Consider the following 26349-nt stretch of genomic DNA (forward strand, 5'->3'; position numbering starts at 1 on the left):
AAATAGTTGGGAATTTTCACAAAGATAACCCAAAGAACCATTAGCTACTGACCTTGATAAACCTGCTTGAAGAAAGTTTTTATGACGTATATATTGTGTTTTTCCATACTTATTATCAGTCATATGCTGACCGTTCTTGAAGAGCTGCTACAGAAAACACCGACTGGACAAAATATAATACATACTTGTGCATATTAACGTATATGTTTAGTAAGTTAAAATAACTAAGAAATCTAAATGAAACTTATTCAAAATATTATTCATCAATATTATAATAATTTTTTCCAATTATTATCCATGAATAAAATCATTAATAATTTTCTAACAATTGATTTTATTTTTTTTACAGAAAATGAAGATTTTTATCCTCGTAACGCTAATTGCTCTAAGTGTAGAAGCTCATATTTGGAATCATCACAGAAATTCACGGCCTCTGTTGCCAGTCTTACATGATCATATACAATTTAGAAATGGTTATCATCAAAATAGATTCTCTAGATACCCCCAACATAATTATCCAGAAGTGAATTTTAATATAGATCAGTTTATTACCGATGCTGAATGGATTTGTAAGAATGTAAATACAGGTGCCACGGTATGTTCATTAAAATATCCATTGTTTTACGTGAAATATAAATTAGCTTACATCGATCGGATAATTTAATGAATTAAATAATTTCTTATTTGACGATAATTTCAGTTAATATTACCATCAAAAACAGAAGATCAAAGAGATGATCAAAGAGAAGATCAAACGACGAAACCACCTGATCATTCTTCCCTAGATTCCGTAGAAACTAAACATCAGGATAACTGGAATCAAGAAAATACTAATACTCATAATGCTCATGTGGTTACCGAAGATGTTAAAAAAGCACATATTGTAAAGAATTTCGGAGGAGAAGGTCTCATTGACATAAGGTTAGCAGCATAATAATTTTTCATTAGAGTCTCATTGAACATCAATCAATTATTTCTAGCGATGAAATAAAACAACGAGATACGTGACGTTTATATATAGAGGGTTAAATTTATATTTATACTTCACTATTTGCTGTTTCTTTTTTCCTTATAAATATTAATAAAACTTTCGTAATTTTATAAAAATTTTTGAGAAGAAAGTTAGTAACAAATCGTATAAAGAATATTATATGCTTTTTCTTTGACTTTTGTACATATATTTAACAATATATACGATCATCAATTTCTGTGGTTGAAATGTATTTTGTTTATGTACTAAAGGATCTTTGGCTGTACCAAAAGTATCTGCATAAGTATGAAATATAAAATAATATGTATAAAATTACTTTTAAATATCTGAATTGTAAATATTAAAATTTTATAAATGATCAGATCAATTTTATGGAATCATTCTTCCAATTGCGATTCTATGCGCACGTTCCTGAAAAAAAAGAAAAAACAATATTAATATAGAAATATTGATTTAATTAAACAATTAATTTGATTTCAATTATGGATTTAAAATGTATACATAACATACAGGTACAACATCAGAATTAGGAATATCATCATGCGGACCCTTGGTTTTTCTGGGTAATTTTGGTAAAAGAGCATTTGTAGCTAATTGGATGTTAGGATTTCTTTGCTTTATTTCCTTCTCAGTTTCCTCTGCTATTTGTAAAACAGCTTTTGCATTTATTACATGATTGTCGCTCCATAGTGGACACCTAAAAATAGAAATACACATAGAGTTATCTACGTATATTTTTCACCATGTAAATATTATAGTGATAGATCAAGAAGTAATATTTACAGATCTGTATCCGTGGAACCCTGGCCACGAAAATGTTTGTAACCTTTGACTGGTTTATCACAAATATAACACATTTCTGCACCGCATACGCAAACCATTTTATTGCATCCTTCTTCTTTAAAGAAAGGCAGATTACATTTATAACATTTATGTATAAGCGCTTCTGTCATTTTTTCTTCCAAATAATGTTGCGCATTTTCAGACATAACCTCATCACAATTCAATGGTATGTGATTTAGTTTTTTACATAATCTAAAAGAAAAAAATAAATACAATTAATCTAAATGAATATGATTAACATCTATAGTATACCTATAACTTTAAATAATGTGATTAGAAACTTATACTTACCTACAAGATTCTTTCATACAATCTGGATTTAAGCATTTGAAAACTTTATCTTCTGGTGGTGGAATAGATGCAAAGTGACAAAATGGACAAGATACCAAACCTTCTAATCCAGCTGCTTTTATTTCTGCTTCTTGTCTTTTTTGAAGTAGTATACTAAAAGTTGTTGGAGGAAGTACGTTTTGAAGAATCGATAGACTAAACTCACTTGTACAGTTTACAAAGCAATAGATATGCGTCTCACTTTCTGCTAATTTTAGGTTAGTACCTTTTATAATACAGTCATTACAAAATATATGACCATTGTCACAACTAGAACATTTAGATGGCATACATTCATCGTTGAAACAACATTGGCATTCCAGAAGACTCTTATTTTTCTATTATAAAATTATAAATATATATTATTATATAAACCTATATTAAAGAATACATACATTATTATATGAAAATATTAACCTTAAGTCTCAGAAATTCCTCAGTCTCTTCTTTTTGTAATTTCAACAAATATTGTTGTATCTCCGATCTATGTTGTATAAATGTAATTTCTTGTAAAAGAGGAATGTCTTGTGGTGATAAGTATATACCTTTACGTTTCAGTTTCATATTAGGTTCCATTTCATCCAATGCTTTTGCTGTTAAACTCAAATGATAATTTCTGCGTCTATATACAAGCGTTATAGTATTGGCCTGTGAAAAAGAATTATATTATTCATACTGCAATAGTTAAAAAAAATTCATATTATTTTATATAATTAAGCATACCTTTATTTGATTATAATAATGTGTGAGAAATTTAAATGCAATTGTATTATATGAATATTTTCTGTTTGGATCTTCAAAATGAGCAAACGGATTTGGAAATATCTCTAAAAATTTCTCTATTTTAAAGTCTGTAGTATATTGCTTTTGTTGCTCAGTTATTTTTCTCCTTGTTAAATATTCTTCTCGTGTAGGATAATCATGCGTTTCAAGTTTAGATTGTACAAATACTTTTAATTCCTCCGGTTTATTATATAAAGATTCCACGACATCTCTTATATAATTTGGATCCGCATTTGGAAATATTCCTAATATATTTTCATACTGTTCATTTACATCATATGTCGGCTCAGGTGATTCTGATTTTATAGCAATATACGGATGCTTATCTCCTAAGACAAGTAAATGATTAATCAATTCATTTAGCACTGTAGATTCATCCATGCTGGTTCTTTGAATATCATTGGACTTGCATATCGATTCAATATAATTAGGATCCACAGAAGAAAATATATCTACAAGTTTGTAATAAATTTTAATCATGTCAGGAGAAAGCTTTGATTCTTCTTCCTTTACATTTATATTTAGTATTTCTGTTATTGAAGAAAATTCATCAGATTTTGATACTTCAGTATTTTCTGTTTTTAACATATTTAATGATTGTTGGGGAAATGTATTCATTGTTGACACATCAATTTTAAAAGCCTTCTTTATTCCCTTACTAGTACTTGGTAGATTTAAATCAATGTTTGAAGGCACAAATTCTGTAGATTGTTCAGAAGTATCCATTTTAACTATATCCATATTTTTAAAAGAATTTAAATGCTTTTCGTTCTCGGATAACAAACAACTTTTGGTTTCCTCTATATTGAGAAAAACAGTTGTTTCGGATATATTATTATTTATTTTACTGTTAGACTGTGTCGATGTTAAATTCTTTTCAGAGGATAAAGATTTATTTTTCTTTACATCATTTATTTCATATGTACTAATATACGTTAATTTAGCAGGAGCTAAAATAACGCTGTTAGGAGATGGTGTACATACTGATTGCGAAGGTACATACGAAGGTACACATTTAGGAACTATTAACTTAGCTGGGCGTATTATTGGATTATTATTACTAATAGAAGTAACTGACTTACTTTCTCCACCAATTACAGTTTTCTCATCTTCTATCTTACAATTAATGGATTCTTCTATGTTTATGTTTTTTTTATCTTTCAATGATTCAGTTATTTTAACATTAGTTTGCACTTCGCTAGGTATAACATTGAATTCGTTAGATAAATATCTTTTAGATTCAATTTGACAAAAATTATCTGTTAATTTTCTTTTTGATAATACTTGTGGCATTGGTCTATTATCCGGTAATAAATCCCACAGTGTAAGCTCATTACAATTTTTAGCGTATTGATTTTTTTTAAGTGTTTGCAATATCAATCTAAACTCTATATCGGGCAAAAGAGTTGATATTAATTCTGCATCTTTACGAATTTTAGAATAAGCGTTATTATCTCGAAAATTGTCCATATTACCAATATCTTTGCTACAACCTGGAATTGGACTTGTTAATGCTCTTGAATAACCAATTTGATGATCATCGGTTACTTCATCGACATTTCTATTACTGGAGGATTCTGGATGATTTTCATTAAAGTCTAAATTATTATTTGGATCATTATTATTTTCCTCTAATATTTCTAAAGTATCGGCTATCATACCAGGAATTTCTCCATTATATGGTGGAGATGAATTGATCAGAGAAGGTGAACAAATTTCAACATCAGGAACATCCCAAACAGTCGTCGTGTAATAGGAATTGTCTTCTTCATCCGATTCACATGAAATTTCATTCATATCTGACAATTCTAAATAATTTTCTTTTTCTTTTTCATTATCCTCGTCAGCAGCATCTTCTGCTGATAGATTATTTGTTATATTAGATGCACTTGTACAAACATCTTGAAATTTAGAATCCGAACAATTCATTATAACAGATATTATATTTATTTTCCTTTGTCTTTTAAATTATTTAGATGAATACACGACTATTTTAAAACTTCAAGCAAACATAATAAGTTTTTTTATCTTATTTTAATTTTTATCAGAAAATTCGAATATTTTGCCTATTAATCATTTTAATATATTTCGTTAATTTTAATTCAAAGTTGCTTTTTTACCCGTTTTAACATTCACCGTTACTATTGTAAACAATAACACCATGTTAATAAGCACAAGAGAAAATGAATCAAGAGATAGATACGAAAATAGATATATATATATATATAAGCTTCTTATTGTGTCTAACAAAGATTCCAACACACTCCGAAGGATTTTCATTGGATAGTATTAACTACTATGTACAAGTAATGACAAATATCATCTAATAGAAATTCAGTAAAATCAGCCTTAACCTTTACAAAAGAAATTATTTTTATTTATTTAAAATCACTTTCTATTTAATTTGAACGTTATGCGTATGTGTCCAAAATTAAAATTTCAACTTGTTATATTTAAAAAACGATTTTTTCGATACAACCAATCAGATGTACGATAAAAATATTATGTGAGATAAATCGTTATTCGTTAGAGGGTAAACCGATGTGACGCAGTACTGTTAACATTATTCAGAAGCAAACATTTCTGAATTTAATTTTTCATTATGTCGCAAAAGTTTATTTATTTAGTTTATGCCTTTAACGAATGGTGAATTCTGTTATGTCTAGTCTACTATATGTGATAATAGATTATTCGTAATTATTATTGAAGTGTCACGCAAGTGATTTCTCCCTTTTAAATCGAACTTTTAGAAACAAAATGTCTCGTCATCGAGACGTTCGATGTATGAACTATACAGATGGTAGGTTATTATTTCATAATATTACAAATATTATTATTCATTTTATATTATTGTTAGAGAAAGGGAAAGAGAAAATGATTTATATTTAATATATTAGAGTAGCAAGTATGAAATTAATGACAAATGTTTCTTTTTCAGAGTATGATGGTTATGATGACGTTTATGGGCATTCTGTGGAAGATGATTATTGCGTATCACCCAGTGGTACGTTAGTTTTTTTTTTTTGTTTTTTTTTCCAATAAGACATAATTAACATGGACTCTTACATACTAATTCTAATTCTAGCTGAACAGTTCTTGTTCGATCGAAGTAAACAACAAAATATTGCATCTTTTATTACGGAGCCAGACATCGTAGAGGACAGCGAAGATGATAATTCAGTATCGTCACATGAAGCTAAAAAATTAAATCTTACCGAGATAGAAAAAGTCAAGTTATTATCTTGCATGGAAGCTATAAGAAATGTAATAGGAGATTCCGTAACTGAATCTAAACTCGAAGAAGAAATTATTCGTTCAGGCTTTAATACCGAAGTTGCATTGGACAAACTTTTAAGTATAACACCTGAACAAAATATTGCTGGTACGTATTCTAGTAATTATTATTTTGACAAGCATATAATTATATTCACGAATAGGTTTGCAACTAGCGAATAAAAATATATATGTTTATAGAAGAATCTAGAAGTAGTAAGGAGTGTCCGAATCCTTGTCCAGGTACATTTTAGATACTCAGCTGCTTTTTTATTTAGTTGATTAATATTTCTCTGAAAGTCATTTTCTTTTTGTTTCATGTGTTGCGTTTTTCTTTGCTGGTAAGGTAAGGTTCTACTTCTTCCTATGCCATTTCTAATTGTTTATTGTCACAAAAATCTGTAATACCTTCTGCCTCTACAAATATTACTGTTCCGGTTAAAAGCCAAACTAATAGTTCAGAAAACAATTTTACATCTTTAGCGGAAATGATAGCTTGTCATACAAATTCTAAACAATTACTTTCGTGTAATTCCAAACCGCAGTGTTTTGGTTCTTTAGCTGATTTAACTGCGAATCATTTCAAAAAATCAAATATTTCTTTAAACAAAACAAAACCTATTACAGAATCATTTTCAAATTCTAGTTTCATTATACCCAAATTGAATATTAACAAAACTAAAGATAATTCTGGACATAATATAGTCTCCTCGGTATTGGGCAATGAAGTTAATACAGATAGTAGAATAAATATTAAAAATAACATAAATGAAGCTCAATTCATTGCGGATAAAGTACAGTTTGATTCACTTAGAAAACACATTTCTAATATTAAATTAACATCTGACTCTAACAGCGAATTTAATGAACGAAAGTCAATAAATTTAACTAGTTTATTGGAACGCAATGTTGAATGCGTTAGAACACCGTCGCCCGACAATGGTTTGATTGATTTAACTGTTGTATTAAAAGAAGTTCATTTAATAGATTCAAAAAATATTCGTCAAATAGAACCAATGGCATATCAATGTTACGATACTCTTCCATACATAGAGAAGATGAAAAATAGCTTACTTATTGATTCTTTTTCTGAGGCAAATCAAGAATGTACTTTAAGTTTGAATAGTTTAATACATACGAGATTACCGTATGCCAAGAAAACTCCTTCTTCTGTTGGCAAAATTTTAGTTAGGAAAATGAAATTAAAACAACCTTCTCTTAATATTGAAGCAAAAGAAATCTAAAATCTATCAAAAGATTTGATTTTTCTACTCCTTATACTCATTAAGCAATTTGACTAATCATATAGAATATTAATATGTATGATATGCAATAATTATGATCTATGAACATCTTTTGGAATATTGTAAACTTATCGAAGTTTATTCTTCTTTTTTATCATTTTTATTTATTTATATTTTGTAATATTGTATATTGTAGCGCTATTTTAAAGATCGGGTATTTACAGAGATTTAGTAATAACAGAAATCAATGTGTAATTTTTATTATTATTATTTTATTTTTATATGACTAACTTTAAATCAAGTAAAGAGATTTGTAAAAATGACAAAAGTTTTAAGTAAAGAGGACAATCAATTTAAATATTATTTTTATAAGTATATTTAAATGTATATATATATGTTACTATTATATATATACATATATGTTAATATTTTTATTTGTTTTGTTTTTGTGAGTGCGCTCTGAACAAAGTATTAATTTAGAAAGTTAATTATGATAGGTAACAAACTGCCATCAAAGTCAACATTACAAATAAATTCATCTTCGATGATAAAAGTTGTGCCAGCTGGAACAAGTTCTATTGTCAAAGGATTTACTGTGAGTGGATCAGAAAATACAGGTCATTTGAGTCCGCATATCCAAACTCCACGTTCTCAAAGCCCATGTTCAGAACAGAATAGTCCAAGTGTAAAACGTAAAGAAATAGCGAAACAAGATAAGAACATAGTTTCTTCAGAAACAGATTCTTTAAGAAGTCAATCTCCCATGTCTGGTCATGTTACACCTGATTTAGATTATAAGACAAAGCCTGTAGAAGAAAAACGTGATGCGTTACGCATTTATAAAGATAAAAGGAGCAATAATAAAGAACAGTTACACTTGGTTGTCGTGGGGCACGTTGATGCTGGAAAAAGTACTTTGCTTGGGCGACTTTTGTGTGATTTAGGACAAGTTTCATCAAGACTGATTCACAAGTATCAACAAGAGAGTAAAAAAATTGGTAAGCAGTCTTTTGCTTATGCGTGGGTGTTGGATGAAACTGGAGAAGAAAGGTAAATAAATGATATAAAACAATTGTAATTACCTAGAATATAATTATTGCATAAAATAATAATAAATATATTTTTTTTGTAGGGAACGTGGAATTACAATGGACGTTGGACATTCTAAATTTGAAACTGACAATAAATGTATTACCCTTTTGGATGCACCTGGTCATAAGGATTTTATTCCAAATATGATTACTGGTGCCACTCAAGCAGACGTTGCTTTGTTGGTAGTTGATGCTACCAGAGGTGAATTTGAAACTGGATTTGACAGTGGTGGACAGACTAGGGAACATGCTTTATTATTGCGTTCTTTAGGTAATGAATATTTTAATCTATTTAACTTTTTCTTTTTCTTCTATTTAACTTATAAAGAATTATTAATATCCTATTAAAATTGTTGTATTTTCAGGTGTGTCTCAATTAGCTGTTGTAGTTAATAAATTAGATACAGTGAATTGGTCTAAAGAAAGATTCAATGAAATCGTTGATAAAATGAGTGTTTTTCTAAAACAAGCTGGATACAGAGAAACTATCACTTTTGTACCTTGCAGTGGACTTTCAGGAGAAAATGTAGTTACCTCGCCAAAAGCTGAAGGTCTTTCCAACTGGTAATACAATCTTATTATAATAATCGTATAACAATTATCTTATAGGTTTATGGAAAACAATAAAAAACAAATGATTACAGGTATACTGGACCAACATTAGTAAATGTTATTGATAATTTTAAATGTCCAGAACGTCCAGTTAATAAACCATTAAGATTTTCTGTAAATGATATATATAAAGGTACTGGTTCTGGATTTTGTGTATCAGGGCATGTAGAAACAGGTATGGTGTGCATAGGGGATAAAGTTTTGGTGCAGCCACAGAATGAAGTTGCAGTCGTTAAAGGTTTTCCTATTGAAATGACTACTTTCAAAGTAATTTCTTATTCATTTAGATATGATAGAAATAATTAAGATGATGTATTTACTTATTTAGGTTTACAAGCGGATGATATGTCCATAGTAAATGCCTTTGCCGGTGATCATATCTCTTTGACTTTATCCGGCATCGATCAACAAAATGTTGGAGTTGGTGATATCATTTGTAATCCACAAAATCCCGTATCAGTAACAACATGTTTTCAGGCACACATAGTTATATTTTCTATTGCCGTGCCCATTACGAAAGGCTTCCCAGTAATAATGCATCAGCAATCTTTGGTACAACCAGCCATAATAACTAAATTGATAGCGCAGCTCCATAAAAGTACAGGAGATGTGATAAAAAAGAAGCCACGGTGTTTACTTAAAAACTCTAGTGCGATTATTGAAATTGTAACACAAACTCCGGTTTGCGTAGAATTGTATAAGGACGTTAAACAGCTTGGTAGGATAATGTTAAGAGTGGAAGGTACCACGATTGCAGCTGGCTTGATTACAAAAATTAAATGATTATTAATTAATTGAGTTCCTTGGTGCAAAATCTAAATATAGGATAAAATCGTGTATCTAATATAATAAAAATTCTATCCAGAAAGTGATATTATTTTTTTTTAATGTGTATAAAAACTGTTTAAATCTTAATACTATAATTATACAGACAAAAGTTTTTATTTTTATTGTTATTAACTATAACTTATAATACCTTTGTATTCTATTTGTAATAATGTGTAATATTTTTAATATAACACAGAATAATACATTTAATTATTTATTCATAATATATAGTTTTCAATTTTAATACTTAAATAAAGAATATAATTTTCTCTGTGATAAAGATTCTTTGATATATTTAAATTATCCATAATCGCGTTTCATCAATAATGAATTTACATCTGACAACTACTGCAACCAAAGGGAATGTCTACATTATGGTTGAGGTTACTTGGCCTACCTAGTCTTCGACTTGGAGGTTTAGGTGGACTGAGAAATAAAAATATAGTTTAAAATTGTCCTTAATAATAATTGATTAAATTATTTGCAATTAATTTAAATATACATGATTCTTACCCAAAGCCAGGTCTAAAATCTCTTGCGTTCCTAGCGTTATTTTGATCTGTATCCATACCAAATAATGTCTTGAAACTGATGTAAAAATTATGCATAATTACAAGTACAATGATGCACCAGGAAGTATTTAAAAAATTTCTATTATTTAATACTTACAACATTATCACCATAAATATTATAGCTGAAAAGAAATCAGCGATTCTTTTAAAGCCCCATGGTACTGAATTCAGAATTTTTCCATCTGAAAATGCGTGTTGTCATTTGATACATTTCTCTGAATTGAAACATTGATAAGATCAAAGGTTATAATTATTACCACTCGATATATAAACCATATTTAGTAGTCAACGTTGACGAATAATAATGGAAAATAAATTTTATATTGCTATTGTTCAATTATTACAATCTTCTACTATAGTTAACACTGCGTATTCCAATTATTATAATTTAATTAATTAACGTCGACAAGTGTCACTGACAGATGATTTTACGAACGTTGAATTAAAAAATATTTTTTTGAGCCCCTTTGTGCATTCTCTCATATGTACAGCCCTGAATGCATCAACGTGCCATCTAGCGTTTTATTTGTGAATTAATTCATGTACTTTTCGCGTTAAAACAGTTTTTAATTATGTTCTTGTTCAAAATATTTTTAAACAGATTAAATAATTATATTACATGCAATCATTGACGCTATTTATCATGGAATATTCAACTACACTTTTCGTCATATCGTAAGTACAAGAAAATTTTGATAACTTATTTGTATTATTGTTATATTTCATATTATTTTAATCATTTTTGAATAGGTTTGAAAATTTACAAAGATTATACAAAGATATTAATTAATCTAAAATTTAATGTATATTAAAATGAATATCTTCAGCGAAATATTAATATTATTACATATTTGTGTAAAAATCCGTCATAGGTTCTCGTGGTCTAAATTTAATCCAAACGCCACCCTTTGCTCGTAATGTCAATCTAAATTTGACATTAATTTTGTGCTTGTTCTCAACTGGTTCCAATATAAAATTTCGAATAATTGTACTAAAGATCGCCTTCATTTCCAACATCGTAAATTTGTTTCCTTTAAGAAAATGGAAGGATTAGTCAAGAAAATTGGAAACGTTTGAACATTTTCGTTACTCGAACGATATTTGCGCCAAAATAACGAAAGGTTTAAAACGCAAATATAACTTAATATGATAGTTCATTTTCGTGATTATTTACCGATGCATTTCCTATTACCGATACTGAAAGGAATATAAGCATGCGGATCTAATTTTTTCGAATTATTTACATCAAAACGTTCTGGCTTAAAAGATTGCGGATCTGGATAATAATCCGGTATTCGGTGAGTAATATAAGGTGATATTAAGACGTGAGTACCAACTGGTAACGTTTGACCATCTAAAAGAAAAACCCAAGAATTATTTGCAATATAATTTATCATTTTTTGTTGACGACGAAGACGTGAACGAAACGTGAACGAAGAAACGAAAATTTATCGAAGAATTTTAATCAAGTCAAGTTGGTTAAAAAAATTCTTAATACCAATTTCTGTATCTTTGCAGAGACGTCTGCATATTGTCACAACTGTAGGATAAAGTCTGAGTGTCTCTTTTATACACATTTCCAAATATTTCATCTTTTTAAAAGAATCCACCGACGTTAATGTACTACAATCTTCGAAAATTTGCTTTAATTCTTCGAAGCAATTTTCTTGCCATTCGGGATGATTTGCTAATAGAAATAGGCCCAATGTCGTAGCTGTGCTGACGGATTCCAAACCAGCTAACATGAACGTACTGACTTCGTCCAAGATATCATTGTTATTGAAATTCGGATAGTTTTGTTTCGCATCAATTAAATATTCAATCAAAGATATCTTATCATTCCTTTGTTGCTTATCTTTTTTTTAGATTCTTCTATCTCTTTGATAATATTATAACAATAGGCGTAATTTTCGTCATATTGTTTTTCATCAATTTTCGAGTGTTTAGTTAATTTGTACAATGATTCGAACATTAACCACGGTCGTTTAAAACGATAATCCGCATACATTTCGTTCCTAATTAGATTTCTTATTAGAAATATTTATTATCTGATTCTATGTAAGATATTTTAAACTTTACACGACCAAAATTCTGTGAAGGCTTATAAATTTGAATCTACATTTAACATAAGACAAAATTTTCCTTCGGAGCACACAGAAAAAGTCGAGTATTCGTCATTTATTTAATTAATTATACATAAAATTATACAAAAAATACATAAAAATCAAGAGTCCTAATAGATTAAGAAAAAATATGATATTAGATTTGTTTTTTTTATTTTTCAATATAAAAATTAAGCCTTTTCACTTTGGTCGTTTAATTTTGAGACATTCCATATATGATTAATTAATATTTATATGTATTATAAAAACAATACTTACACTTTGAACGGATAGAAAGATGTTTCATTATTCTCATTGGTAAATTTTAAGTTAAGAATAATTTCGGCTTGTATGTTATAAATGGTATTATTGATAAATTTCGTGATATTGATGTCTTGATTAATATTATCACGAAATGTTGATACCAAATATTCGGCGTGCTCGAGAAAGGTTTTATTGTACATTTTCATTTTTGGAACTGTAAAAAAATTTTGAAGGATCTTCTGATGTAATTTGTAAGTTTCACCTTGACTCGTTAATAATCCTTTACCAAGATAATTGAGAAACAAAAAATATACAGAAGGTTTCTTCGTCTGTTCCGAATTATTAAGTACTTTTTTAATGGATTCAGGTCGAATGATCATTATGAATGGTATAACAGATATCCAAAATCTAATCATATTATGCAACGAATATTTTTCTAATTCGTTTAAAGCTAGTTAAGTAAAAAGAAAAAATATCAAATTAAAACGATTCCAAAGGATGTTCATTTTTTTCTTCACTGTCTTTTTCTTTTGGATACTTACAATTTGGTGCAAAGATATTGCGAACATTACCGATTAATGGTAGTGCCGGAAATCCATCGAGACCTAACGCGATTTTAACCAATCGAATGTAATTTTTTTGAAGATATACTACGAGAAAACAAATTATTCCAATAAGGTAAATCCATAAGTTGGAATTGTCTTTTCCCCACTGCTGATATTATTAATATTAATTCAAACAAAATAACATATATATTTATTATTTTTTAATGCGATTCAAAAAGTTTACTTACGATAAATATTTCTTTCAAGTCCATGACGTCAAATGTAAGGTTTTTTTTTATTATTCTTCTTCTTCTTAAAAATAACTTTCCTTTAAAATAACTTTTCTTCAAAATATTTATTCAAAGATATATAATAGATGAAATAAAATAGAAAAGAATCGTAAATATTTATAATTCCCTATATTACTAATTAATAATGGTTGTATCTTGAACTACACAGATTTTTCGTCGTGCTACTAAACTAGTTGTACCGAATCAAGAAGGCGTCCGCCGCTTCCTTACGCCACGCTTATATACGCATTCACCCCACCAGTGGTCTTAAGGGGGGATATACCTTTAGAGGCCCGAAAAACGCTTTTTTTACGAACTTTTTTTGGAAAACTGGCTTTATATTTTTTGACGAATGATCTTTAGTTCAAAATATACATGTTTGAAGATAATACAGTAATTTTTTTATGTAAAAATATTGATACATAACAGAGTTATAACCAATCTGCGTGATGCCCAAAAAAAAAGGTGGTTTGCGGTGAGTAAAGAATCTCTTTACTGGACAATCTGAAATAAACAAAATCAATGCAAATACCTTGTATAGATGTGTTTTAATAGATTGAACGATCAACTTTTCCAAAATATTAATTTTTTACAAAATGGCGCACTTTTGAAAAAAAAGTTTTGTTTTTTCACCAAAAAAACGCCTATTTATCGGCTTAAAAAAAAAAATATTAATTAAAAATAAAAAATCGATCGTTCAATCTGTTCTCTATTATACTTTTAATAACTGATTAAAATTTGAAAGCAATCGGTTAATCCGTTCGTGAGATTTCTTACTCACCGATTTTGAAAACGTAGTTTCGAGAAAAACGCGTTTAAACAGGAGATAAAATAAAGAAAGAATTACATATTATTTCTTTCGTCTACAATATCTCCATAAATAAAGGTCACATCTTTATGAAATTTTGACAGAATACTTTCGAAATGATATACTTTTAGAAAATGCAATAAAAAAAAATCGATTTTTTTTTTCAAAATGTATATCCCCCCTTAATCACTTTCGTCAATCCTTCTCGAAATTTCTAAACTATTCCCAATGAATCAATTAAAGGACCATTTTTAAATTTCTGGTTTGGGAATATTCGAAAGGTTTCGGGGCGCTTATAAAACGATATATTAGACGTGATATCATCTAAGCAGGCCCATTTTTATTTACGGCAGATCGTACACACTCATATTCATTTTTCAACATCCATCGATAATTTCACGCGTACCATGCACTCCCACATAACATAAAAACTTCCTAAAACATTTCTTAAAAGTTTTAAACCTTTCAAAAAGGTTTCCAAAAAATCTTTTTACAAGGTGAAAATGTCCACGTTCAGAGCCTTGCAAAAGATTACTTTATCAGTAAAGTATTTTAGAAATGTTTTAAAAATAGTTTTGTAAAATCTTTTATGAATCTTTTTCAAAATATTTTAGAATGATGCCTGCAAGGTTTCTGAAAGATTTTTTGGAAATATTTTACGAAACTTTCGCTGAAAGATTTCAAAACCTTTCGTGTTATGTGGGCTCGCACCCTTCATCTTTCTTCCATCCTCACATATATGCCATTCCTCCTCTTATAGTTTATCGTCGTTTATTTTCAATAATCTTTCGTTTTAGCAACTTAAAATCCCCACTTTGCGTCATCCCGAATTGAGTAATTTTGATTGGGAAATCGAGACTTAGCATGATAATCAAAATCTAAACTTGATTTATATCGAAACGAATCCTTAAATCGTTATATAATATTAGTTTCATTTACTTTTAAATTAAGTTCTTTCTCTTTTTCTTGTTTTCATTACGAATGGTGGAGGAATGGTCGGAACACTGGCAGGATTTGGTATTGGTGGAAATGAACTTTGTTGGATAGAAATAAATTGTTCATTACAGTGTTTTACAATAGAAACATTTATTTGTAGAATCCGTTGCAAAGACACGACGGAATATCTGATATAATTTGTTTGTTCGTTTTTTCCCTTTTTTTTTCTTTTCTTCATTTGCATTTTTATCCTTTTTTTTTTTTGATTCATGTCACATTACATATACACAGGAAATTAATATAATCCGCGCACATAGATATTTTTTCGATTCATTTTTTAGTCGACAAGCATAAAGTTCTAAACGCACTAGCACAAAACAATATGTATCGTACTTGTAATTGGATATCGGCCGAATATCATTTCAAATTCAAGGTTTATTTTATTGCATCGTATTTCATCAATTAAATTTACGTTTTTTACTAGATTGTGATATATTATGTAATACAATACTCCTAAGACGTATTTTAATTTTGTTTTGTATGTAAATATCACTTCATATTAGAATAATAATTAATTATAATTACCTTTTCATTTTTTTTTCATACGTTTAATCATGTAATGAATAATTTTAGCGTCGTGCGATTCACGCTAGTGCGTTTAAGTCTTTAATACGTTAAGCGCCACGTCGGTTTCTAGGGACTGACGCTAGATTTGTGAGACTGAACATTTAAATTAGGCGATATCGGTTTTTTTTATCAATGTTTCAAGAAAAAGAATATAATACTTAAAAAACATTAATGTAATTTATTAAAACAAGATAAACAAAGGTGAGGTTTCTGTGTACCTAAATTGGTTACAAAAGGTTGTTACTTTTTGCGTTACATTTTTAGCTGTCTGTGGTCCTAATATTTTTACATTCTGATTATTATCTGCAAATAGAGATTTAAACATACGAAGACAAGTGTTGATTACGATACCGTATCTTCGTTCCGTTTCGACATCTTTTTATACTCTGGCTCGTCTAACGGTGAACGGGCCCGGCAGGGTTGACTGTGGTTTAAACGGAAAGATATCAAAATTCGGCGTAGCGCTCAACGTGTTAAACTTTTTTTCTATTTTCTTCTTTTCACTATAGATGTTTTACATTTATGCGATGAAACCAGTTTTTTTTTTTACACGGATTATAATATAAGTGTACACGAGACACAGATAGGTATAGGATGGAAGTTCAAGATAACAAGGAAAGAAGTTTTATGCCAAATTATTAGTGTGCTTTAAGAAACACGTGCGCATTTATTTCTTTCCCCTTTTTTTTATTTAAATATAGCGGCAAGTTGAAATGTGCTACCTCATTTCAATTTTATTTCATTAAAAGGATCCACGAGGCAGAGTTGTGCTATACTAAATATATTACCAAAAAAGATGTTAAAGTTTAAAGATAATATTATTAATTTGAGTCAAACAAAAAAGAAAGAAAAATGTTTGGGAAATCTGGATAAAAAAATTGATCTGAATGTGGTGGGTGTTTTGAACTCTTTAAGTCTTGAACTTCTTAGTCTTTTCTTGCTTGATTTTTAAAAACCCTGTTGTAGGTGTGTTAGCTCGAATTTGTTCATGTCAGAATTTAGTCGAACGATCTGACTTGAATGTGCACGTGCTTTTACGTTTAGTGCAATACAGGAAGAAATTTTCTTTTGAAAATGTACAGTCAGGTTTATACGTAATTCTGAAAATTTCAAAAGATTTTGAAGTAAAGATCATTTCGAAACGACATGTTTTCCTTATTATTATATTTCGTCCCGTAATCGTTTCTTTATATATAGAAATGATTTCGTAAAAAAAAGTGTCCATCGAGTAAGATTTCTTTTGATAATACACGATTACTTTGATTTTACGTGAGCGCGATTGTACATTTTGAAAATTGATAATAGCTTTATTATTACTTATAAAGCAGAAATGACGAAAGTAATAGCAACGATGCAAAATTTCTTAAGACGAATTTCATTTGATTATGCGAGAGTTTTAAATGAAAGAAGATCTATTATAAAAGCTAAAGATGAATGAAAAAACAAACAAAAAATAACGTAATAGAAAAGATAAATGTATATATAAAATAAAGTTTATCAATATATTAAATATTCTTTTGACTCGTTGCTCATTACTTCCGCAAGAACGAGTTCCGAGGTAGGTTTACGACACGATGGGATTCTCTTCGTGAGCCATTTTTTTTTCCATGACACGGATGAAGAAAGTACAGGCTTTGAAAGTGAGCAGGTCATAGAAAGGAAGCTTGCATGCTGTCTCTTTTTCTTCTTGGTACGCCCTCGTTGACCTAGATTGGCCCTTTACCAGGGCAACTGTCCATTCGTTCCCTCTTGGTCATCGTTAAAATGACCAAGAGTATAACGAACGAAGATAGGAGAGATCGCCATGAGGTTTTAGATTAGACTTCCACTCCTCTTTGCACTGTATTAGTGTCCAACGCGCATTTCCCGTTAACGTCCGGAGAATTTTGAAGATATTCTTCGGATGGCGTAACACCGGCAGTTCTCATATCGTCCCTCACGCGTTCCACCTACAAGTAATAATAATAATAATCATTTCAAACTAAAATATTAAAGATGATAACACTAATAACGGATTATTACCTTTTTAAAGACTCTTAGTAAATTTAAACCGGCCACCTTTTTCAGATCGAGTACGCTCCATTTGCCACTTCGAATAAGTTCTATAAATAAATCGGGATATTTGGAAACGTCGTTGAGACCTCTCGGTGTTCTAAGGTAAAACAATCCAATGAATATTTGATATTAAATAAGATTATATTTCAAATAATATCGACGTACTTGTTGATACCATCGAAATCACCACCGACTCCGATATGATCGACGCCGATAAGATTTTTAATATAATAAATATGTTCCGCCACATCAGATATAGTTGCCTCAGGACCGCACTTGACGAAATAATTATAAAATGTCACCATCACTAATCCGCCGTTGGCAGCCTAAACATTACGAATTAATACATAATTATATAGAATATTATACGTCTATCATCTTTGATCTTTTGATAATATGCACAAGGAAAGTAATACGATTTTAATGAGCGATACTAAATGAAAGGTAGGAAAATTATCAGTCGCGATGGTCGCTACAAGTGGAAGAGTAGAGAGCACGGCGGTTTGTTATCCGCAGTTACAATTATACCGCCGTGTTTCAGGTGGATGGAGCCGTTAATTTTGGTCCCTGTTAATTTGCTTCTTAACGAGGTCGGCTAGGAGAGGATTCTTACTTTAATGGAGCAGAAAACTCGACAATAGAAAGGAATCGTCGCTGGTAATTGTTTCAAACCATTGGAATTCTAGATGCCGAGGAGCAAAGATAATTATCTATCCCCGAGAGAGAGAGAGAGTGAAAAGGGAATGAGGAACGTGGGGGAGGATCGAAGGAAAGTAACGTCGTATCTTTAAAAGCGAGAATAATTATTTTTCAGAGGTGTAAATTAAAAGGCTAAGAGAGGTGTCGGATGTAGAAAATGGAGCAAACGAAAGCAATATTATTATCTCGATATTGTCGACCTTACCAACTGTTTTAAAATGTCATCGGGCACGTTTCTCGAGGAATTACAAATGGCAAAGGCCGAGGAATGTGAAAAGATCAGAGGTGCTTTGGTCGCTTTCAGGGCATCCTTCATTGTTGCTCTGGCTGTGTGGCTGAGGTCTATCAGCATGCCTAGTCTATTCATCTCTCGTACCACGGCCTTGCCGAACGCCGTTAAACCTCCTCCTAAGAATCACAATAAAAATAGTAGGTTAATTCAAAATAAGATACACCATAAAGGATGAAGAAATAAATTTGTACAAAAGTGTATGCATCAGTACAAAGGACCGAAATAGATCTTTTAGTTTGTGTAGCGTACTTTGGCAACATTTAACCAGACATTGTGTAGCAGTGCTATAAAACCATATACTCGCGTTGCTTAGGGGCACTTGAGGAGGTAACCGCAGCCAAGGGATGGACCGTACTCCTCCATCCTGTTTATAGCCCGGAGGATCTCTTGCACCCTTGGATTACCATCTGTTTAGTTTGTTGAAGGATAGTTTACGCGGTCCACACTTTGAGTATGACAATGAGTGTGCACCCACCATCCTTCCTACTTTATCTTCTATCTTTTACTTTTCAGTTTGATTCGATATTAACAATGATATGCGAGATTGATTATGAAAAGCATATTCTTTCTTCCTTTATCTTTTTCCTTTCCTATTTCCTCTTCAAAATCGTATTCGCAAATTCACGCGGAGAGGATTTCCCGATGGTATTGATCGATCGCGCATGAGAGATTATGGACGAAGAGTGATTAATTTTTTTTTAAATCGCGTTACTCCATTTCCCATCGTCCTCCGTTACGCTTCAACATATTTTATCGTTTCGAATTGAATTTCCGGGAATTCGCGCGGAATTTCAAATGTAATTCATCAATTTGCCTCGTTTTATTCGTTGCCGTTTTATCTATAGATATACCTACTGTTATTATCGATCGTCTAGTCGAGAGGAAAGAGAGAGAGAGAGAGAGAGAGAGAGAGAGAGAGAGATTCGAAACGGTGATAAATTCAAATTAAATCGTGAAAAATCTTTGACTCACCGTCCTTGTCGTCCTCCTCGGCGGTGGAGCTTTTAGCCCAGGGTGTGTTACATCTGTGCGTTAACGTCAAATATCTTACGCCGAGGTGATAAAGAGTCCTTAAAACGGCTAGACTACTTCCTAGACTATGTCCTCCTTCCACCCCTATGAGCGAAGCTATTCTGCCTCTCTCGTGAGCCTCTAAGATTTCTGTACGTCCAACCAAAAAAGTACGATTAAACATTTGGTTATTTGCAATAAATCGCTCGAGTAATATTTAAAAAGTGAACCTTCAGACGATGCAGCAAATTGCATCTGTTGAGAGTACTTTTCTATCAGTCGTTTTATAAGGTCGACCTGTTCCAGAGTCAGCTGCACGGCGTTAAGATGCTGAGAGTCGCATGGCACATAAGCGGCCCAAAACTACGGCGACGTGAACCTTATTATTGAAGAAAAGGGAGGAAGGACAGAGAGTAGTGGTGGGTAGTAGAGAAAAGCCGATAATACCTGACCACCGACCATGCCTTGTCGCAATCTGACCAAGTCCGTTTGACTCCAATTGCTTTTGCTCCACGGTGGGACTTGCCGGAGATCCTTGTCGAAGTCGAAATCGGCCAACTGGTTGTGGACAAAGTTTCTGATATTCCAAGGTAGGTCATTGTGTCCGTCGATCAGCGGTACCTCCGTTAGAATTTGTCGTACTACTTCGAGTCTCTCTCGCGGCGTTGTCAAGGACGACACGAGATCGTTATCAGCCGGTTGCGGTCCAACTCTGCCAACCCAGCTGCCAATCGACAGTATAATCACGCTCACGATCCAGACACCGCTTTGTCCGCCACTCTGAAACAATGCCAATCGATTGTTACAGCTTTTTATGACATGATACTAACTAAAAATTATGTTACTTTATTTTCAAGATAGAATACTTTGACTCTGAGCAAAGTAGATCAAATCTGGGACAGCGTATACCACATTGATTTCTCTCTATCATTCTTCTTCTATATTATTCTTTAAATTCCCAGAGGAACAGACGACGAGGAGCAAGATGTGTACGGAAGAAATAATTTATCGTTTTCTCGATGTTTCATTTACGAATTTATTGAAAAGGTTTTTTTTTCCTTTTTTTTTTTGATCAACGAACGAAAAAAGTAAAGTACTATTTTAGCTCGGATTTAGATACTTTCCCAATAATCGAATAGAAATTGATATCGTTTCTCGTATCTACCTAACTATAGAAAAGGATCGTTGCTTGATTTTGAATCGAATGGGGGAAGAATGATGTGGCTTTGTCGAGGTTTAGGTATATCGTTTCCTTCGATGCAACGATTGCATAGAAGACATTCTAGACGATCATGGCTTTTCTGCGATAGCAGCTTGCAAGACAAAGCCTCGGGTTTGATGCAGCTCCTATTCGACGGAATGATGGATCGAATTCGCTGGGGAGGAAATTATAACGTCGAGTATACACTCTAGAGATACGTATAACCTTTACAGACTTTATAGATAAAGTTGAAGTAAAGTAAAATGAAGAATAAAAAAAAAACAAAGAAAAAGAAAAAGAAAAAAAAAGCTGGATCAAGGATAATGCTTCTTTCTCGTAAAAATTAACGTTAAAATCGAGATAAAAAGATAAAGAAAGATAAAGAAAATTCTTAGCACGTAATTTTTCATGGTTTTATACTCGTAGCAACGAATGGTCACACCATCACACTATTCGACCAAAGTTAGGTAAGAGTAGAAGGCAGAAAAGTTTTTTCAAAACTTTTCGCATATCGTATTTTGCTGCACTTTAGTCCGGGTTTATGTTTTCTTCCGCGGCGTCGTCGAAGGCCAGTTGAATGAAAAGTTCGAGTACGAAGAGAATCTAGCGAGTTCCTCTTTTGAGATCTACGTTCTATTTGTGTGTGTGTTTGTGTGAGCGTGAGAAAAGTGACGCCTGCGAGTAAACGTCCCTAAAAAGAAAAAAAAGAAAAAAAGATAACAAACGTGCGAAAAGAAAAAACGGGAAGAAGAAGAAGGGATGAAAGTAAAAGAAATTTTGATGGTTTTCACATCCAGTGTGTTACTTTTCGCGTAATACGATAGCTTACGTGAAACGTTAAAGGTGAAAGAAAAATTTTGTGAAAGACTTAAATTTCGTTGAAATGAAAAGTAAGTGATACGACTAAATGGCATCGTTTACAGTTTTACAGATATCGAGCGTTTCCTGAAAATTTGCCATTTGATTTTTGAACCCATCATTTTGGCAACAACGTTCGATCGTTCGCAGATGGCTTGCAGCAAGCAATCCGATTGAATATTTTGTTTCCATAGCCACGACAACTGATATTGCCCGTTCAATAATTAATTGTTCAATTCTACTGGTTGGCAGTATTAGAGAGAAGGATTAATTGTTTATCAAAATCGGTTGTAGGCGCGGCGCATGCTCCTCCTCGAGTTATTCGAGGAGTTAGCCAAGCGCATTAAATTCTCCTTTAGAATTTTAACGAGTTTCTTCGTTTCTTTCGTTCTTCCTTTCCTTCCTTCTTTCTTTTTTTTTCTTTTTTTTTTCTTTTTTTATTTCGATTCTCTTCAATGCCGTGCTTTTTGTTAAAATCGTATAACGTTTCACGGTTTAATGCACCTTCGTGTTTTCGCAAGATTTTCATTAGACGTGGGAGAAAAATTTTCAAAGACGAGTGTGACGAACATTCGAAATAAGGACAACAAAATCTATGACAAAGACCATGTATTCCGCTCGTACACGACATAAGATTTATTATTACGACGAAGACGTCTAATTTGACTTCGTCGCGTTCCAAAGTTTTCAATGCAATGAGAGAAATTTTGAAGGTCGACGAGTTTCGCGATAAGTATACCCTTAAATAAAACGTGTCTGTAGTTGATCGACACTTGAGAATCGAGTTTAGTCTAATTTTCTCTCTTTCTCGAGTGTTTTTGATGTTTTAACGAAATAGGGGAAACTTCCTAGTAGAATTTCTTTCCTTGTCTTTATCAGCGAATCAAGTTTATAGAACTGCTTATCATCGATTTTACGAGTAGAATAATTTTATCGGTCGATTCATAATCATAAAACGCAGACTTTCTAATCCGAAGAAGGAAAGGGGGTTTTCGATATTCGGTCGAATTGTTTAGAAATAAATTAGTTGGTTAAAAATTCGACTGGGGATGGCGAAACGTATGCACCCGGGCGCGGGCGCGGGCGCGTCGTCCCCCTCGTGGAAGATAGCCGGGCTCGTAATGGGAACATTTCCGTGGGAAAGGGTGAAATAAATCTTCTATCGGTTCCTCTATCACTCTCGACAGATAAGGTAATCTATTTCTGTTCGTTCCGTTTATAGATGGTGTTCGCGTAAAACCAAATAAAATGAAAGCAAAAAATATCTTCTATCTTTCTTTTAATCAGTATTTATCTGGAATCCTTTGAAATCGTATTAAATTGAGCGCAAGGAGTAGTAACGGATAAAATAATGAAATAAAAGCAGAACCAATAACAAATAGAAAAAGAATAGAAAAATACAAGAGAGATAATAAAATGCAGTGCGTCGAGGATGTTCTCTTTGTTCGCGGGGAAAAGCTTTTAAGGTCATGAATGGGGTGGATTTACACGGACTACTGTTTCATAATTGGTCGAGTGAACAGCATGTGAAAGGGTCCGTTTATGGTGGATATTGTATACCGAACGATGCCGACGTTTCGCTCGTTTATTATAGACGCGACCACGCGCCCTGCACAAATGTGCTTCTGACTTACATGTTCGATGTTCATTCGTCATACGAGAAGCTAGCAAAGCTTGCCAGTTTACAGGCGTAGATATACCTACGGATATGCATATATTTTTCAGTGTGCTAGAGATCAAGTTTGAAACCACACTTAATAGCACTCCCACGGATCCAAATAAAATTGTTATGACCAATAGAGAGAAATATTCAAGCCCTAAACTGTTATTTCGAACTCCAAGCTTCCTGTGCTTTCAATTTTACGAGTATGATATTTGTGATTGTGTTACGTGACAGTTATGACTTACGGTTATCGTAGATTATCGCGCCCTTGGAAAAAGATTTGACTCTTTTTCCTAAACTACTTTGGATATATCGATACTTTAACTCGCAACATTTCAACATAAAACGAGCTTACGCGAGGACTCGATTCCTCGGAGTATCCCCGAATTTCTTTTATTTGTCCTCCTCTTGTGCAGGTATATGTATATGTTATACATGCTCACACACACAGATATTTGTCCCCGAAGAAAAGGTCCTCCAGTCGAAAAATGATAAAACTGTTGAGGAAGTTTTCTGTAGGAAATATGCTGAAATTTCGTTAGATTCAAGGACGGAAAAGATTCATGCGATTCATCGCCCACTCGACAAACGTAGGACGAATACTACCGTGGGTTAGGGTGTAGAGCGGAGATGTGCAAACTTTTGGCGCGAAAACTTTCCGATTGGAAATATTTTGCGTGCTCGTTTCTCTTCCTTTTTCTTCGCTTGTTGGCTTCTATCCTATTTATGTTCCGGGTTTCGACTACCCACTGGATTATCGTAAATCAAGGAGAGTTTGGAAAAAGACTGGTGGAAAGGAAAGGGTAGGTTCGTTCGATCGATCGAACGAACCAGCGAACTATTCCTTCTGACCATCGATTCGTCGTCGTCGTCGTCGTCGTCTTTTTATCGATTTGGAAATCTGAAAAATCAACGACTGGACGCGCAACTCTCGGCACTTTCCTCCATCTTCTATTAAAGCGAGCCAAATTTTTTCTCTTCCCTTAATTATATCAGCCAAGCTGATGGGGGTGGGTGGGACCCCCAGAAATCGGGTTAACAGATAGTTTTACGAGTTGGAGAGAACGTTCACGACAAGCTTTCGGATACACAGGGGAGTAAAGTTTATTATCAAGGGCGTAACGCTATGTGCCGTACGCGATGTGAAATATGTTAGCGTACGAGGCTACAAACAAATCTTACCAGCTAAAAGTTACACGGCTCGGTGGAACAGGTAGTAGTAATAGTAGTAGTAGTAGTAGTAGTAGTAGCAGTAGTGGTAGTACGTGTCGTTAATGTTGCTTCTATTATCTTGCGATGTCGAAATATCGTGGGAACGTGCTTTCTCATAGAATAACAACGACAACGAGAAAACTTTTCTATGCCTACGACGAGAGTTGAATACGAATGAGTATTCAACGAGACGGTGACGAATAATTTGCCGTAATCTACTCCCGCGATACTCTCCGGCAACTCGCGTTAAACCTTATATCCACCACAATCGGGTTGCTTTTTTTTTATTTTATTTTTTTCTAGTCAAAAAGCGATCAAAGATTTACAAGCTACCTCTTTTCATCGAATAGCTTATAAGCTTCGATTTAGTTAACCCCGGTGGGGAATACAGTTTGCATTCGCAACTAAAACTGTAACTAAAAGTTTTACCTGGTGGTTTGTATGCGCATATGTACGTACGACGTACATGGTTGTAATCTTTTGGCCTCCTTTTTTCAGAAGGCAATCCTCGTTTGTCGTCGGTAATTAGTTGCCTAACAACCGACTGCGTCTACCTGCGTGGAATCGTATTATTTTGGAGCCCCTCTAGCAACACTCCGTGCTAATCACGATACGAAGTTTAATGAAACGATTTTAATTATATTATACTGCGAATGTTAATCCCGTATTTCTCTGACAAAGAAGAAATAATAAATGTTATTTTCAGGAGGAAATTTTTTTTTCGTTTACGATAAACATTCTTTTATCCGACAAAATATGCGTTTGCTCATCACTATGTTCGTTTGGACTTTGATGATTTTATTAAACAATTACAACAAGCATTTTATTAATTTCTCTTTCTCATTCTCTTTCTCTCTCGTAATATATCGGAGGCAAGTGATTTTATTTTATTGAAATGAAATCGTTCAACGAGTTTTATTTTCTATTTGCACACTTTTGAGAGAAAAATAAAGTCAAATATATATATATATATCACAGGGGGGAAAAAAAGAAAAAGCATTTCGATATAAATATCGCAATGAAAATATTTTTCGTACTATTTTCGATTCGTAATTCGTTCGGTGAAAATGAATGAATCATCGCGCCGTTGCGCTATTTTAACGAAGTTAAATCCACGAAATACAGTGACAGATAGTGAGGAAATAATACTTGACGAAATATATATTTCATCGAAGGATGAACGGACGTTTAAAGTTAAAATTATTATAGCGTTTAATCT

The 26349-nt window shown here is 32.2% G+C and overlaps 6 protein-coding genes and 1 long non-coding RNA gene across 12 annotated transcripts in view; 3 read left to right on the plus strand and 4 right to left on the minus strand.

Moving 5' to 3' along the window:
* The first annotated feature begins 58 nt into the window (after nt 1–58).
* Nucleotides 59–1358, plus strand: LOC107067669 (uncharacterized). The gene is made up of 3 exons (XM_015323372.2): nt 59–210; nt 350–595; nt 701–1358. Exons 2-3 carry the CDS (start codon nt 353–355, stop codon nt 932–934), a joined length of 477 nt encoding a protein of 158 aa, XP_015178858.1. The 5' UTR covers nt 59–210; nt 350–352; the 3' UTR covers nt 935–1358.
* Nucleotides 1139–5156, minus strand: LOC107067667 (uncharacterized). The gene is made up of 6 exons (XM_015323366.2): nt 2888–5156; nt 2582–2812; nt 2126–2502; nt 1775–2026; nt 1502–1688; nt 1139–1402 (listed from the first exon to the last, which is right to left on the minus strand). Exons 1-6 carry the CDS (start codon nt 4874–4876, stop codon nt 1361–1363), a joined length of 3078 nt encoding a protein of 1025 aa, XP_015178852.1. The 5' UTR covers nt 4877–5156; the 3' UTR covers nt 1139–1360.
* A 335-nt stretch (nt 5157–5491) lies between these two features.
* Nucleotides 5492–10039, plus strand: HBS1 (translation elongation factor EF-1alpha (GTPase) HBS1). Of its 5 annotated transcripts, XM_089179428.1 has the most exons (10): nt 5492–5747; nt 5886–5951; nt 6033–6329; nt 6422–6463; nt 6572–6933; nt 7982–8514; nt 8597–8826; nt 8921–9119; nt 9200–9405; nt 9496–10039. In XM_089179428.1, exons 1-10 carry the CDS (start codon nt 5705–5707, stop codon nt 9948–9950), a joined length of 2433 nt encoding a protein of 810 aa, XP_089035554.1. In that variant the 5' UTR covers nt 5492–5704; the 3' UTR covers nt 9951–10039. The 5 variants fall into 5 exon arrangements, with proteins under 5 accessions (XP_089035554.1, XP_015178857.1, XP_015178854.1 ...); XM_015323371.2 differs by lacking the exon at nt 6572–6933 and having other exon boundaries at nt 7962–8514; nt 9200–9434; nt 9496–9669; XM_015323368.2 differs by lacking the exon at nt 6572–6933 and having other exon boundaries at nt 5496–5747; nt 6425–6463; nt 7962–8514.
* Nucleotides 10040–10196: 157 nt separating this feature from the next.
* LOC107067670 (selenoprotein K) lies at nt 10197–10993 on the minus strand. The gene is made up of 4 exons (XM_015323373.2): nt 10825–10993; nt 10665–10749; nt 10509–10583; nt 10197–10421 (listed from the first exon to the last, which is right to left on the minus strand). Exons 1-4 carry the CDS (start codon nt 10841–10843, stop codon nt 10328–10330), a joined length of 273 nt encoding a protein of 90 aa, XP_015178859.1. The 5' UTR covers nt 10844–10993; the 3' UTR covers nt 10197–10327.
* A 102-nt stretch (nt 10994–11095) lies between these two features.
* The window catches only part of LOC149033506 (uncharacterized), an 88652-nt gene continuing 73398 nt past the window's right edge, over nt 11096–26349 (plus strand). For both annotated transcript variants that reach the window (XR_016178869.1, XR_016178870.1), the window contains exon 1: nt 11096–11242. This is a non-coding gene — a long non-coding RNA (uncharacterized LOC149033506). The remainder of the gene's footprint in view (nt 11243–26349) is intronic.
* On the minus strand, nt 11395–15508 carry Cyp4aa1 (Probable cytochrome P450 4aa1). Its single transcript, XM_089179429.1, is given in 8 exon segments — nt 11395–11598; nt 11742–11921; nt 12066–12425; nt 12428–12582; nt 12949–13147; nt 13220–13384; nt 13476–13647; nt 13727–15508. Coding segments are annotated over 8 exon segments (1443 nt in total). The 5' UTR covers nt 13751–15508; the 3' UTR covers nt 11395–11410.
* Nucleotides 15646–26349, minus strand: part of LOC107067664 (dipeptidase 1) — a 61683-nt gene continuing 50979 nt past the window's right edge. The window contains exons 3-9 of the mRNA XM_015323359.2: nt 20644–20976; nt 20427–20559; nt 20158–20346; nt 19099–19301; nt 18360–18520; nt 18162–18291; nt 15646–18088 (exon numbers count right to left, since the gene is read on the minus strand). Coding sequence (XP_015178845.1) covers nt 17957–18088; nt 18162–18291; nt 18360–18520; nt 19099–19301; nt 20158–20346; nt 20427–20559; nt 20644–20976 — 1281 coding nt within the window. The 3' untranslated portion in view covers nt 15646–17956. The remainder of the gene's footprint in view (nt 18089–18161; nt 18292–18359; nt 18521–19098; nt 19302–20157; nt 20347–20426; nt 20560–20643; nt 20977–26349) is intronic.

This window comes from Polistes dominula, unplaced genomic scaffold (assembly GCF_049000335.1).
Source record: "Polistes dominula isolate Pdom_NZ unplaced genomic scaffold, Pdom_raw_medaka contig_373, whole genome shotgun sequence".
NCBI lineage: Eukaryota > Metazoa > Arthropoda > Insecta > Hymenoptera > Vespidae > Polistes > Polistes dominula.

Excerpts from the sequence above, each read along its gene's own strand:
- LOC107067669 (XM_015323372.2), top strand. The coding sequence starts at position 353 with ATGAAGATTTTTATCCTCGTAACGCTAATTGCTCTAAGTGTAGAAGCT. Across the intron at positions 596-700 it reads ATGTAAATACAGGTGCCACG|TTAATATTACCATCAAAAAC; the intron begins GTATGTTCATTA and ends CGATAATTTCAG.
- LOC107067667 (XM_015323366.2), bottom strand. The coding sequence starts at position 4,876 with ATGAATTGTTCGGATTCTAAATTTCAAGATGTTTGTACAAGTGCATCT. Across the intron at positions 2,027-2,125 it reads TGTATGAAAGAATCTTGTAG|ATTATGTAAAAAACTAAATC; the intron begins GTAAGTATAAGT and ends TTTTTCTTTTAG. Across the intron at positions 1,689-1,774 it reads GGTTCCACGGATACAGATCT|GTGTCCACTATGGAGCGACA; the intron begins GTAAATATTACT and ends TTCTATTTTTAG.
- HBS1 (XM_089179428.1), top strand. The coding sequence starts at position 5,705 with ATGTCTCGTCATCGAGACGTTCGATGTATGAACTATACAGATG. Across the intron at positions 6,330-6,421 it reads ACCTGAACAAAATATTGCTG|AAGAATCTAGAAGTAGTAAG; the intron begins GTACGTATTCTA and ends ATATGTTTATAG. Across the intron at positions 6,934-7,981 it reads GACATAATATAGTCTCCTCG|TCAACATTACAAATAAATTC; the intron begins GTATTGGGCAAT and ends CTGCCATCAAAG.
- LOC107067670 (XM_015323373.2), bottom strand. Across the intron at positions 10,584-10,664 it reads ATATTTATGGTGATAATGTT|TTTCAAGACATTATTTGGTA; the intron begins GTAAGTATTAAA and ends TTTTTACATCAG. Across the intron at positions 10,422-10,508 it reads GATTTTAGACCTGGCTTTGG|TCCACCTAAACCTCCAAGTC; the intron begins GTAAGAATCATG and ends TTTATTTCTCAG.